At 37.2% G+C, this 14522-nt stretch overlaps 2 protein-coding genes across 3 annotated transcripts in view; one reads left to right on the forward strand and one right to left on the reverse strand.

The window, feature by feature from the left end:
- dtnbp1b (dystrobrevin binding protein 1b) overlaps positions 1 to 4007 on the forward strand; it is a 49440-nt gene extending 45433 nt beyond the window's left edge. The window contains exons 3-4 of one of the 2 annotated variants that reach the window (XM_077196466.1): positions 727 to 870; positions 3490 to 4007. In XM_077196466.1, coding sequence (XP_077052581.1) covers positions 727 to 870; positions 3490 to 3794 — 449 coding nt within the window. In that variant the 3' untranslated portion in view covers positions 3795 to 4007. The remainder of the gene's footprint in view (positions 1 to 726; positions 871 to 3489) is intronic. The other variant, XM_077196468.1, reaches the window with a different exon arrangement.
- Positions 4008 to 4954: 947 nt separating this feature from the next.
- The window catches only part of jarid2b (jumonji and AT-rich interaction domain containing 2b), a 123326-nt gene continuing 113758 nt past the window's right edge, over positions 4955 to 14522 (reverse strand). The window contains exons 13-18 of the mRNA XM_077196465.1: positions 13132 to 13237; positions 12841 to 13023; positions 12610 to 12740; positions 10913 to 11096; positions 8617 to 8724; positions 4955 to 7085 (exon numbers count right to left, since the gene is read on the reverse strand). Coding sequence (XP_077052580.1) covers positions 6906 to 7085; positions 8617 to 8724; positions 10913 to 11096; positions 12610 to 12740; positions 12841 to 13023; positions 13132 to 13237 — 892 coding nt within the window. The 3' untranslated portion in view covers positions 4955 to 6905. The remainder of the gene's footprint in view (positions 7086 to 8616; positions 8725 to 10912; positions 11097 to 12609; positions 12741 to 12840; positions 13024 to 13131; positions 13238 to 14522) is intronic.

Genomic DNA, 14522 nt, shown 5'->3' on the forward strand with positions numbered 1-14522 from the left:
AGGATTGGCCATCAGGTCATAAAGAAGATAGGAACAAGGCAGTGGGTACTTAATAAGGCACGGCTTGGATCATCAAGCGGATAATAACGAAGGTGAGGCTAGGATTGGCCAGTAGATCATTAAGAATGCGGGGATAAGGGCAGCAAAGTGAGAATATGTCAATCTTCTTTATTTTAAAGGGTATTATTTTTTGAGTATGGACTAGAATTGTGTTGGAATAGTATTTTGGTGGAATATCTGTCAAAGTGTGACACAGACTGAGTGTATGAGTGTGCAGTTGTGTTTGTGTGTCAGTACTGTAAAAGGGGAGCTAATATGTCTCTCTCTTTGTTGTCCATCTCCCTGTGCCGCTGCGATCTTACACAACCTTGAGGTACGCAGTTCACCGCTCTGCTTACTGATGTCACGCTCACGCTCACACACGCACATGTGATGGGCATGCCTCACGCCGCAGTCTGTGTTTGTGAAGCATGTGCTAATGACATCACGGAGTCGACATGACTGCAAGGTGACGAATCCAGGACATAGCTCAGTGGATCAGATGAGATCTGACATAACCAAATTTGCTGTTCTATTTGACAAGAGTTGACTCAAGAACTATGTCCGCAGAAATGGGAACTCCTTGTAGCATTCATCCTGGACTCAATACCTTGATACATAATAATGATTGAAGTGTGAGTTGAAGTGAGCAGTTATTGATGCTGTTGCTCGTCCTTTGGTTCTCAGAGACAATAGGAAGCATGTCATCAATGGAGGTGAACGTGGACATGCTGGAGCAAATGGATCTGATGGATATGTCTGACCACGAGGCATTGGATGTCTTTCTCAACTCTGGTGGCGAGGACAACAGCGTAGCCTCACCGATGCTGGGTATAAATACAGTGACATTTCACAATCATCAATCTATAGATTTACTCTCTCTGTATGTGTTTTTGTCCTTTTTTGGTTTTCAAGTGGAGCCTGATTGAGTTCTATAGATCTAAACCCCTCTTAGCTAATGACAAATATGGCTTCCTGATGTGGCGTCCTTCCTTATGTTTAAAGAACTCTTTAGCTTCACTGATGTTGAGATACCATTAAATTAATGCTGACATTTACTGCTACCGTCAGCAGAACACACTTAGATGATGTCTGTAATGTTTGATTGCATCCAGAGAAGACCAAACAGGTTTTACAATTCTCGCTAATTACACTGAGCTGCATTAAAAGCCAAGTTCTCTGGATGATACAGGCAACATGAGGACACTGACTTCCTGTTCCAAAAACAAGTGCACTGGCTTGCTGTCTACCATCTACTTATGCAGCTATCTTTATCTTTAATAGTTAAACAATTTTCAACTTTTTTTGTTATACAGGATTCAACTAAAATTTAAAAGTCAGTTTAATGTTATTTAAGTAGAAATAACTTAAACATCCAAGTTGATTGTACTTATACATTTAAAGTCGTCAAGAAACGGAAGTTGAGATTGTCCTTTTTTCCTTACTGTGACGTATCCACCTTATTCCTACGCCCCATGACGCTTTGCGCGAATTATGGGTGTAACTTCCGTTAAGCTGTAAACAATCAGTGAAAGGCTCGCTCTATGAACGCAATACGTTAAAAAAGTGTCACAATGAGATGACATTAATCGACTCGCCCTTCAACCATCGAACATTAAATGAAATTTAAAAGTTTAAAAGAATCAACAAGGTCAACAACAGACCAAAAATAGCCCCAAGAGTGCGAGTCTTTGGTAAATATCACTGTAGTAGGCAAATATATATCTGTATAACAGGCCTTAATCAAAAATGTTCATTAACTTCAGCATTACGTGACACTATATCAAAGTGATTTCCGTCATTTTGACAGATTATAAATTGCATTTACCTGTGAAAACAAACCTGGAAAGAAACGTGAGGATTTGAGGAAAATAACGAGAGATTCTTCGTGCATTCCAGTGAATTATTAACGTAAATTAAATTCGGGAGAACAGACCACAAATGTGCCGTATATGTTGTACTTTTTCATACTTTTACAGCGGATTGCAAAGGAAAAAGTAAAAATCATCATGAGGAAAAGAAAGCAGCGACTGAAAAGAGCTCTTGCCATAGATATTCTTGTTATAACATGTCACGTTAAAATACCAAGTATAACGTTATTCTCATGATGTCTGAAAATAAATCATGAAGGAAAATTGACAGCTCATCCAGTCAAACTGACGGATCAGCTTTATTTGAAGGGCAAACTTATGATTTGAAATGATTCGTTTCAGCCTTTTTGTATGGAAGTTCCCCAAACCGGAAGTGCCACCCATAATTCAAAACGCAGTAAGGTCGTCAGGAATAAGGTGGATATCCGAGTGAAACGGCTTCTGAAATTAGAAAAAAAATGTAGGGCGGGGCTTGATTTCTCCTTAGGGAATTGATTGGATCGTTGGAGGTTGGCCGTTGCTAACAAAATGGAGGGAGATTTGAATGCCAGTTTACAGTCAGTTGTGGAGGATTTCTCTCCACCGGACTCACCACCGTTACCCTCCCATGAAGCATTTTTAATTGAGGAACCCGACGATGAGAACGAGGAGCCAAATTTTCCGGAAGGAATCACCCCATTTATATGAGCCTCCCACGAACCAAGATGACCGGAAGAGAAGAGAAGTTGTTTCGAGGGGGGAGGGAAGGGTAACGTATTTGATTAAAGATTATAAGGGTACACGAATTTTTTTAGAAATAATGAAGTGCACAGATAAATCATTTATAATAAACACTACAATATTACATATAAAAATACGAATAGTAAAATTTGATTCCATGATGACTTTAAGGCAGCAACTATTTTAATTTATTTTTTTACAGTGGGGTCTCACCTATGATGCCTCAATTTTCGTATGCATTTTTTCTTATTCATCATTTGGTGGCTCTGAATTGTCAAAACACGTCAAAATCCTTGGTAAGGGTGCGAAAACGCAGATAATAATTTTTTTTATGACGGACTGTGCAAACGTGATTGACACAACGTGAGGTCGTACTTATTTTTTAACGTGCGAAAATTTCGGACAAGAATTTCGGACTCAGTGTGCAAGGACCTTTAATGTGCGGTCACATTTATCTTTGAGCTGCTAAAATTCCAGTGGCGAAATGCAGTCATGCTATCAGGAATCTACACGATAAGGAATTTTGCGTGAGGGACACGTAGGCTAATATGATTTTTTCCCCACATTGTTTGTTTAACTTTTAACACGCAAATTTGCCGGGTTTACCCGTATAAAGCTACTTGGTTTGACAGAGACCACTGAATAAGAATGCTTCATGCATCGATATTTTAATGAGAATGGACTTTTCTCTAATGTGACTTCTGTTACAATGGACAAAGTGGTAGGCAGCTTACAAGGTTTTAGAACAGATCTCCTGTCTCTCAGAACCCTTAATGTTGTCAGACCAATGTCTCATTTTTAAAGAGAAATTTGCATTCTAATCCCTTTTGTTCTTCCTGTCTGTATGATTCTTTGTCAGGTCCAGATGTGGAGTCATTCAACTCTGAGATCACTCTTCAGGTGCCCACACAGGCCGACCTAAGACACAAGCTCGCATCGCTGTCCTCCACCTGCACGGACTCAGCCAGCCAAGACACGGAGGCGGGGGAAGAGGAGTATAACGATGATGATGATGATGATGAAGATGATGAGAGGGATCAAGCAGCCAACCGTGGCTCTCTGGTCGTCCAGCCAGATCTAGAAGAGGTGGAGGAGGATGCCAGGTTACTCGAAAGAGAACAAAACCGGCCAATCAAGAACTGTGAGAGCAGTTGCTCATCCTGAAAACACAGAGGATGAAGGACAGACTAAGTGGAAGTGATGTAATTTAGCGGTGTGCTGGTCATTTGCGTCAAAAGGAAGAGTACACATTTGTGTTTTATGACACCCTTTTGGTTTTTGTAAAGAAGTTCTTTGTGCTGTGCAGTATAAGCCCGATCCTGTGCCTGCCCTCACAAATCAATAAATCTCTTTTATTCTGTTGGGACGTTCACTGCATATTGCTGGTCTACTGTTTGCCCCTCTGTGCCATTGTTGTCAGTGACAGCAATATAAAAAATGCACACTACTAATCTAGTTATATGGCTTTCACTCAAACTAGTTTAGTCAATTTGGTTTCTATATTGTAAATCCAGATCTGGAGTATTTCCAGCTTTTAAAAAGGGTTCAGATAACAAATGTTCAAAAATGTATTTAAAACTGTTATGCATTTTATGAGGTACATGCCTGTCTCGTGTATAAAATCAATAATGCTTTAGAGGCCTCGGGCTCACCAGAGTACAACTTTCATTAAAAATACCAACATTTAAGCTCAGAGTCGAGCTTCAGTTCTTCAAATTGTCAGCATATTTCTACACCAGGGAACATAATGTGGACATGTAGAGGACCTAAATTAAAATTAACAAAATTAAAATTGTAACATTTAAATTCAGTTTAAAAATCACTTATGGATCCTTGACTTTTAAAGTGTTAAAATAGATTAAAACCACTACTAAATACTTATAAAAGAGAATTTTTTATAAAAATAATATAAATGTAAAAATATTTGAATGAATTTAATTATCTTAACTCTCATTATCGTTATTACTATTATAACTATAGTAATAATAGTAACTAATACAAGTAATGCTAAATAGATTTAAAGAGTATGACAACAATTCATTAATACAATGACTAAATAATGTATAAAATAATTTAATAAAGACAAATTATTTTTATTTATTTTACTACTACTAATACTAGTAGTACTAAATAGTTTTTTAATTGAATATTTTAAAGAAGTATTAAAGTAGTATTATTTGTATATATAATAACATTATTTTTAATAATTGTTATTTGTAAATGTATTTTAAATGTGGTTAATCAGTAAAATCATTTTTTGGACAAAAAAACATTCCCCTTTAAACCAGTATAAAAGTCAGTAATGAAGACACACTGACAGTGAATTGTCCATGAGTTTTTATTAAACCTTAAGTACAAATTGAAAAAGTAAAAAACAAAATAAAACAAAATAAAACTGGCAATATAACCCACACGAAATAGTTTACCGTGAGAGGAAGAGTTGAGACGCAGTGCTAATAAATTAACTCGCCTGACCGTGAGCAAATCTCTCATATTGTAGAAAAAGGAACCAAAAACAGCAAAAAAGTCTGAGTAAAATACACTGTAAGGCCATAAAAACTTGACAACCGCCATTTTTTGTTGAAAACACCAGACTTGGTTTTCATTAAATACTCCTAAAACAGTTCAGTCTTCTGTTAAGGACAACAACCAACAAACTGAATTATAGTTTTTTTTTTTCCTTGACAGTCACCACTGGCAAGCTCAGTGCAACATGAGTAGCTACTACAATGTTGAATTTTCAGTAATGAAAATGTAAAAACCTTTTTTCTTTTTTTTTGTGAAAGTATTTTCCCTTTTCTTTAAAAAAGTAAACCTAAAAAACAAAACTAGGGGGAAATCGCAACTCCTTATCTTAGTCCTCAGTGATGTAAGCAGCACTTAAAATGTATACACATTACCAGAGCAACCCTGTATGCATCAAACTCCCACAGCTGAAGAAACTGAAATGTAAGGCTTTTCTTCATCTGACATCATCCATCTATCTATCCTTTCCTTCTGTCACTCCAACAAAGGCTCAAGTATTAAAGACATTTACAGGATTATGTACAAAAGGTGATTTTCTTAAGTTTCTTTAAATCAATGATACTTCTGCAAAATGAAAAGGCAACAAAAATAAACAACAATAATAATAAAATAAAGAAAAACCTTGGACTTGCATTTCACATTTTACACCCTCTGAATAGTGGCTCTACCTTGAGATAGCACATCAGAACAAAAGATCAAATAAAAAAGGCAAAAACACAAAATATAATAATTACAATAATATAATATAATAATTAATGTTGACTGGTACAGATGAAAGTCTGGAAGAATGGAATGTTGACACGATTGCACATCTAGAAGCGGAAAAAGCCACTGGGCTCTTCCGTCCTGTGGGATAAGAAGGCTAGCGGACAGCACTTCTTTCTTATTACATTTTTGTATTGATATACAATAAAAGGAGGGGAAAAAACCAGCACCAAAAATAAAGAAGGATCTCCCCGCTAAACATCAGGCACAGTTATCGCTCGTAAGCGTCAGCTTGGGAGAAACCCCTCTCACTACCGGGACGGAACCCACTCGTTCATTCCCTTACACCCACTTCCTCAAGTACAGCCCGACCCGCTGCCATGGAAACCACCGTTCCCCGAATCCACAGAGGAAAGTGTGAAATGAAAAGCAGATGAAATAAAATAAAAAAACACAGTACTTCCTCTTACAAAACACATTAAAACAAGACAAATTTCAAGTGTTTACCATCTTTAGAGCTGCGTCTTCCGCAGAGGAGCTGCATGGGGAGTAAATTTATTGATATCAAAACAAATGTCATAAAACAAAACGAAAAACAAAACACAGAACAAAAACAAACACAAAACAAAAAGCAAACAAAAAACAAAACAAAACAAAACCATTATTGGGCAGCTCCATCAAGCACCAACATTCAAAGGAAAGGGGCCAGGAAAATTGAGGAGAGAAACACCCATCTGTCCCAAGGTTCACAGTTCAGGAGGAGCATGTGTGCAGTCAATGGGGCCGAAGGCGAGGGGGAAGAGGGTCCAGGCAGAAAAGATGACATCATACTCACACCTGTCAGTGAAATGCACACCTGGGACCATGTCTCTTAATGCTATCAAACATCTGGTGAATCAAAACTAGTGCGCTAGTGCAAAAAAAGGCAGCCTGCTTTCAACACAGGAAACTCTGCCCTGCTATGAGGCTGATAAAAGACCGAAACGAAAGGAAGAGAGGGAGAGGAAAATGGATTGGTTGACGTAGGCAACCGGGTGGCGTTCCTCACGAGACGGCAGCAGCGGCACTTTTAGACAGGTGGGTCAGGGACAGCTCCACAGTGGCTCTCTTGCGGGGGCCGCGCTTGCCTGGCGGTTTGATGGGGCTGAAGCCGTTAACGCCGTCTGCCGCGCTTCTCACCACGGCTTTACCACACACCTGATTCACCAAACTGTTGATCTGCTCCTGAGGACCACACAGGACACAAACACAATGAGAGACCATGATGAAAAACACTGCAAGCCTTAGAGCTCAATCCTGATTTATTGTTGATGTATTGTTTCTTTAAATGTGGCCAATATCAGATTTGAGTGTGAATTGTTCAAGGTCTCGAGCTGACACACATGCGCAAAAGTGTGGAAACTGTGGAAGCCCGTGATTTGGTGTTCATGCAATAAGCAGGACGAGGATGAAGAGAAAGCGTAAAGTTTTTCTATTTTTTGTTTATAGTTAGCGATCACTCTTACGATAAAAGACTTTAAAAGTTGTGAAGAGTTATGACAACTTCACTGAAAATAAACTTGATCAGCAAACCGTTTAGTAAGTGTGCAAATTGTAGATATTTGGACTTACTCTTTTGCACACGTGTGCCAAATCGCATGCATTTTGCTTAAATTAATAGGAAATTCAAATCTGGTGTGAGCAAGAAACTTATTGTTCAGAGATTGAAACGTATTATTTTGAGGAAAAAAAAAATTCCAATTTCAAAATTGAGCCACAGTGATTAATTAAAAATTGTATGAAGGGACATCAACAGTAGGGGAGAGCCGGGACGATTGAAACCTGGGACGGATGAAACATTGAGATTTTCTTGAAAACCACTCACGTTATGTACGTCAAATTTCGTCGGCACGTACAGCACGCAATGCCTATCAGACCCGCGAAAACATTTCTTCTTTACGTCTTGTCGTTTTAAAGTTAGAGCCGGAAAGCTGTTTTTGAGTGTGGTTAGTGAAATCTTTCGTGCGGTACTGTTTTTTGACTGACAAGTTGTATTTATTGTTTCATGTGCCATTGTAATAATAATACAGCAGGTGTATTAGTACTGCATCACACCCTTAAGTGTATAATATCAGAGTTTTTTAGTTTAAGGACAAAACAGGTTTAAATGGCTGGAGGCGCTGTCGGGAAGGTCGAAACAGTGATTTGTGCCAGTTAAACCTGGTCATAGGAAAACACTCAATATGACTAAATCACTCAATATGACTCAAGGAATAAATGTAAGAATTAATTGTAAACGGATTTGTCTGTCTTCTTCAAAATAGCCTATTAGAAGGATTACGCAAAATGCGCAAAGGCTTATCGCCGATTGTTTATTGGGCGACAGAACAAAAATGTTAATATGAACCTTAAAATGAAAATAAATTAACAAATATGTTTTTTAACAATATGTACATAAGTTACTTGTCAGGTATTGGTCATAAAAACAAGAAATAGATGAATAGTTACCGTTTAAACTCATCCGTCCCACCCCTGTGTTTCAATTGTCCTGCTCTGGAGGGACGATTGAAACAAAGCCCAACTCCCATTCAAAGTACATTTTTTTTTAAATCATTCTATGTTTCTACCGAATAACACATGATACTAAGAGAAATTTTATCTGAAAAGTGTTTCAACCGTCCCGGCTCTCCCTACAGTTAGAACCCTTGAGGGTCCTCTAAACAAAAGCATCACAACAGCGCCACCTGCAGGTGTGCTTCTGGTCATGTGGTCTTACCTCATCATAGCGGTACATCATCTTGAGGCCACGGCAGCTTTTGTTTCTCTCCACATAGTGCAGCGCACACTCCAGACAGAAAACAACATTTTCATTCTCCTGCACTACCTGCAGGAATTAACAACAACCATTAGCTACATTAGATCATAACTCATTTTAAACGCTCAGTAATTCGTGTTAGCGAAGACTGAAAGTGAATTATCAGCACTGGGAGTAAATTACAGCTATGACTGAACTATAGAAGTGTCTGACAACACAGTAACAATGACAAATTCTACAAAAGATACATAAAGCACATGGACAAATATACTACTATGGCAATTAAAATAGTGTTTTACAGTATACTAAGAAAAAATAATATTATAGAGCACTACAGTATATATTTAAATGGTTAATATAACATGTATGAATTGTGGACCAGGGGTTCTTAACCCTTTTGACTCCAAGGCCACCCATTGTCAAAGACAACATTAAAAAGGCCCTCAAAATATTTCTGCTATTAATGACAAAACTGCTCATTTTAATTTGAGCAAATTCTTCTCTATAAAATATTTTAGAGCTCAACAAACCGTCTAACTGAACAAATCTATATTCATTATAAAAATGCCCATGCCTTTAGAAGGTTTTATTCATTTACATGGTTTAGAAATCACACTTTTAACATTTCCTTGTACTGTATATCCAGGTTTTTCCAAGACCTTGAGAACCAAAAATGAGAGTTATAGAGGGAAAACATTAAAATAAGAAATAAAATGTGATCTTTATATTGCATTTGAGATGTTTGAGCTTCGTCTTATTTTTAATCATTTTAAAATTAAAATTTGTGGAAAATGTTAACATTAGCGCCTGGCCCTCTGGTTGAGAATGACTAGTATAGACCATACAAAGCACTAAAGTATTGGGCCCTGTCCCAAATAGCACACTTCTTACACAGTTTCGGTCTTGTGGACTTGAAACGGCTGTCGAGTGCCGGTGTTCATTGAGAGTCCATGAGACCGTTGGGTGTCCTATTTGTGATTTAAGGTGTCTTCCCGACAATCAAAGAGGCGTTATGTCACGAAAGTGCAGATTGCAGGAAGACCGCGAGTGTTTAGAGAGCAATTTGGGACAGGACCTTAATATCATTATAGTATAGACTGTACTGACTGCTAAAGTACAGTATAGTTTTAACACTATGACCCAATAAGCATACTATTGATTCTAAATAGCATATGAGAAATTAATTAGTACATCCCAAATCACAGTATATTGACAATAGGGCTGTCAAATGTGCCGAGATGATACAGTATACTATGATAGAAATGTTTTTGGGCTTATATGGACTAATTTGGGAGTTTGTGATGGTTTCAAATTTTAAAAACACAAAACAAACATTCAAATTTAGGACAGAGCCTTAGTTTGTTGGTATAGTATAAACTACACTGAGCTCTACAGTCCAATAGAGGGAATGCGCGTGACGTCACCGTTGGCCGGAGTGACTGCGGTTACGCCCACTAAGTGGCAAAAAGACTGAGCGGCAGCATTGGTTTTCAGCGTGAATGCTGCGGAAAAATACACAAAACGCGTCTAAAACGGGAAAGAGCTTTGAGACTGACTGTACAACTAGATTTGACAAGAAATATGAGGTATATTTTTACAGACTACATAAAGCTACAGAACAGAGAAGCAAATAGATCGCTGCAATTCATAGAAACAACTGGACTCCAGGCAGCGAAAGGTGGATTTGCAGTTATCATTTTTGTGTCAATATGCTGAATTTAGTGGTAAAATCATTCTCTATATATTGTATTGTTATATATTGCAGTGACAACTCATCAATCAAATATTTACCACTGTATATTCTGTATAATTTGACATTTTTAAATAAACACGGACAAAAAAACTATACAAGTTTTAAGTCTAGACGATATGATGATATATATTACATTGATATAAGTGATAACCTGGATTTAGACCTGCCTATATTGTATTTATATAAAGCATTCACAGGCAAATTTGCTGTATGTATTTCCCCGGTGTCAAAATCAGGCACATATAAATGTCAGGAAACACGATTCCTGGCTGCATGTCAATATCCATGATCACTGGGTCTTTAGTAAGTTGTAAGGAACACTATATTGAGTCCAATCTTTAGTTTAAACTGATAATCGTTTGTTTTACTTGCGTTTTCGCAGTTTCCCCTATTAAATCCAGTCACGCAGCTGCTCTTCTGCCACTCAGTCCGGCTGAGGGGGCGTGTTCCGGCGGGAAAGTGACGTTAATGCATTCCCTCTATATAATCTTAACTGAATCTCACCATAGATAAGTAGCAGAGGTGCTGGCACGTTTGGCAGCGTCTCTCGGATGACTCCAGCGCCAGCCACTTGCGTGGTTTCTTCCTGGTGTCAGCAGGCGATTGGTTGTTGTCGTGAGTGCAGTAGCGTGCGGAGGAAAGCAGCCCTGCTTCATACAGCTCCTGCCTTTGCTTCATCTCTATGTTCCTGTAGGACAGCAGCACACTCTCTTCACAACTGCTTTGCCATTGGTTATAATGTTTAAAGAGGCCATATTATGCCCTTTTTCATGCTTATATATATATATATTGCTGTCAATCGATTAAAAAAATTAACTAGATAAATAACAATAAACACTTGTTTTTATAAGTTTTTCATATATATGTTGTAATCTAATAATTTTACAGTTCATCTCCAAATTAATGTAGAGACAACAAAGACAGTACATTTTAAATACTTGTTTAATGGAATCTTTTTTATAAATGAAGGCCAGGATCACTGATACTAATACAGCTACTGATGTCTCCTGAAAATGTGAACTTCAAACAATCTTCACATAAACCCATAATAAATGTCATACTTACCTGTGCACTTCCTACCGGTCTAACAGGTAGGACATATGAAATTGAATAAAGGTAGGACATAAGAAATTGAATAAAGTTATCAAACAGTCTGCACAGCATGAATTATTAAATAAATTACATATAATCCTTATTAAAGCTACAAAGGTTCTTTAGACAATAGCAGCGAGTAATTTTTCAATAGCAGAGACTATTTACTGACAGAATTAGTGGCTGCTGTCACTTTAAGACCTGCCGATGCTGACAGAGACACAGATCTCATGCGGAACTCTTTACGTTCATTTAAGACTTTATTTAACTAATTTAACACTGCTCTTATGAGGATAGTCGACAAAACTGACATTTTGCCATAATTGTGTGTTATTGTTCGTTCAAGCGAACTCGATTCTGGCGACCGTCTATGTGCACGCACGATACGGGCACGCGTCTTTCTGAGTGTCGTGTGTGTGTGTGTCACATAGACGGGACATTCACAGGCAGCTTGTTCTCTCTTATCTTGTGGCACTTGAATAGATTAAAACATTTGCATGAATAGGAGCGTGATCATATCATGTAATGCTAGCCAAAGGATGACAAAAAATACGAATGCTGCATTAATGGGGTTACATTATTGCAGCACCTCTCTTCCCAGTCTGTCTGTAACACTCCGTTTAGTTTCTGTGTCTATAAAGCCCCTCCTCCTGAACAGCGCAACATGCTCTTATTGGTCAGCTGGACCAGTTTGTGATTGGTATTCACTATAAACATGCCGCTTTGAGCATGTTTCGGAAATGTCACACCTTTAACCATAACCGGAAGTTTCAACAAACCACTTATGCACCTCAACCAGGCCTCATCCCTTTTTTTGTGCATGTCTTGGGTGGGAATTATTTAAATGAGGAATATTGTGATGTGTACGTTCCCGGAAGAAAACTCAAGACTACAATAGAGCATTTCAGGGAGTTCAGAAACAGTGCTAACTGATAACAGATAACTCTCCTAATGGAGTGACTTTGTGCTATGTAATTTTGCAGATATTTTAAATGCTCAAACAGCAACGTTCCACACTAAATAATAATAATAATAATAATATATATGGGTCATTTCAGAAAAATCATAACTTCACAGTTTCCACATCAGGATGGGTTTGCAGTGCTCACCTGAGATCTTTGAGAAGAGATGAGATTGTACCAAGCACAAGTCTGTTTTCCCGTTTGGCCTCGGCTGTGGCGATCTGGTAGAGGAGCTTCTCCATAGAGAAGGGTTTTGCTATGTGCCTGCATTTCAGGTCCTGCGAGAGAAGTGCAAACATGTAGAGCGTCTTCTAAACATCTTGTAAATGTCTATATGTTGTCCTGCAGGTGAATGTGGAAAATGTGAAATTGTCTCACCTTAGCAGCCTCGTAGCCCAGGTTCATCCACTGTGGTGTGGCAAAGTGCACAGTTTCAGACACACAGTAGCCACAGCACACCCTGGACACGAACGCACCGGGGAAGATCACCACGAACTGCCCGCTCTGCTGGACCGTACGGTGGACCTTAATCCCCTCGCGACAAAGCACCTCTGGAGAAATCTGGAGAAATACACACTCCTGAGTTCCTTGTACAAGAGCATTACATTCAATAAGCAATGTCAGCAGACTCACAAAAAGGTAATGTTATTTTTATTCCCAGTATCTTACCATAACATTCTTCTCCAGCATTTCCAGTCCCGGCGTGCCGTTGGCCTGTAGCAGTGTATGCACCACTTTATCAAGCTTTGTCTTTTCCTCAGCAGGAATAGAATACCTGTAATGGGACAGGCAAAACTTCCTGTCAGTGTCATTGTTTGGATGACATAAGGGGACAACCCTGTCTGCTGGCTCCTAAACCAGCTTTGTTGCCATAAAAACCGGCCTTGGCTTTATCATGTTGAGTCATACATGTAAAAAAACCAAAACAAAATCAAAAACACAGCTGACACTATTCTGAGTGGAATACACACTGTAATAAATGGAGTGTTTAACAGAGTACAGCACCCTCTAGAGGAAGCACTTTATAATACAGCGGAGTAAAGAAAGACATTGATAGAACATAACACTTTTACATTGATATGACTGTTATCAGTGTTAACAAACTAAAATTATTTTTGTTAATTGACAAAGCTGAAAAATATTAACTGAAATGAATCTGATGAATTACTAAAACTGAAAAAAATAAAAAAATAAATCTGCATAACAATATTAAACAAAAGCTATATAGAACAAAACTGATAAAAATGACAAAACCTTAGACATTAGAAAAAAGTACATGAAAATGAAAGCTGAAAATATACGGACAGAAGTGAACTCAAAATTAATAAACTATAAACTAAATAAATTATTATGAATAAATACTTTAATAGTATATAAATATTATTAAATCAACTCTGCATTTAATGAATCAAAATATTTAAAATTAAGTGCCAAAAGAATTAACAAAATTCATTTTTAGAAATGTTTACAAAATGCAAAATTGCATAGTGCTCTGTTCTATTCTGAAATATTTTCAGATTTTTTAGATTACTACAAAAATAATAATAATTAAAATAACTAAGTAATAATAAATTATATAATAAAACATTTTATTATGTAAAAACAGAGTAACATGACTAATATATACACTGTCAGCAATTTATATATATATATATATATATATATATATATATATATATATATATATATATATATACACACATACATACAAATTTAATATTGCTGACTGGATACATTGTTCATGTTACTGTATTTTTACATACACATATATATATATATATACACACATATATATATATATATATATATACATATATATATATAACAAATGTGGTAACATAATAATATAGATCATAATAATGTAAATGATTAATTTAATAATGTAAATAACGATTTAATTGTAAGTATTCTATGTTGATATGAACATCGTCTAACAGCCCAATGTCGTTTTATAGGGGCACGTTTTGTGGTCCTTTGAGGTCCCCTCAAAAACGAGATGTCACATCTCAAGGGGTTTTCCTCTTAACAACAAATTTGACAAATGTTCTGTTCAAATTATT

Source organism: Siphateles boraxobius, unplaced genomic scaffold, assembly GCF_051911475.1.
Source record: "Siphateles boraxobius isolate OS27281-9 unplaced genomic scaffold, OSU_SipBor_1 35, whole genome shotgun sequence".
In the NCBI taxonomy this organism is placed as follows: Eukaryota; Metazoa; Chordata; class Actinopteri; order Cypriniformes; family Leuciscidae; genus Siphateles; species Siphateles boraxobius.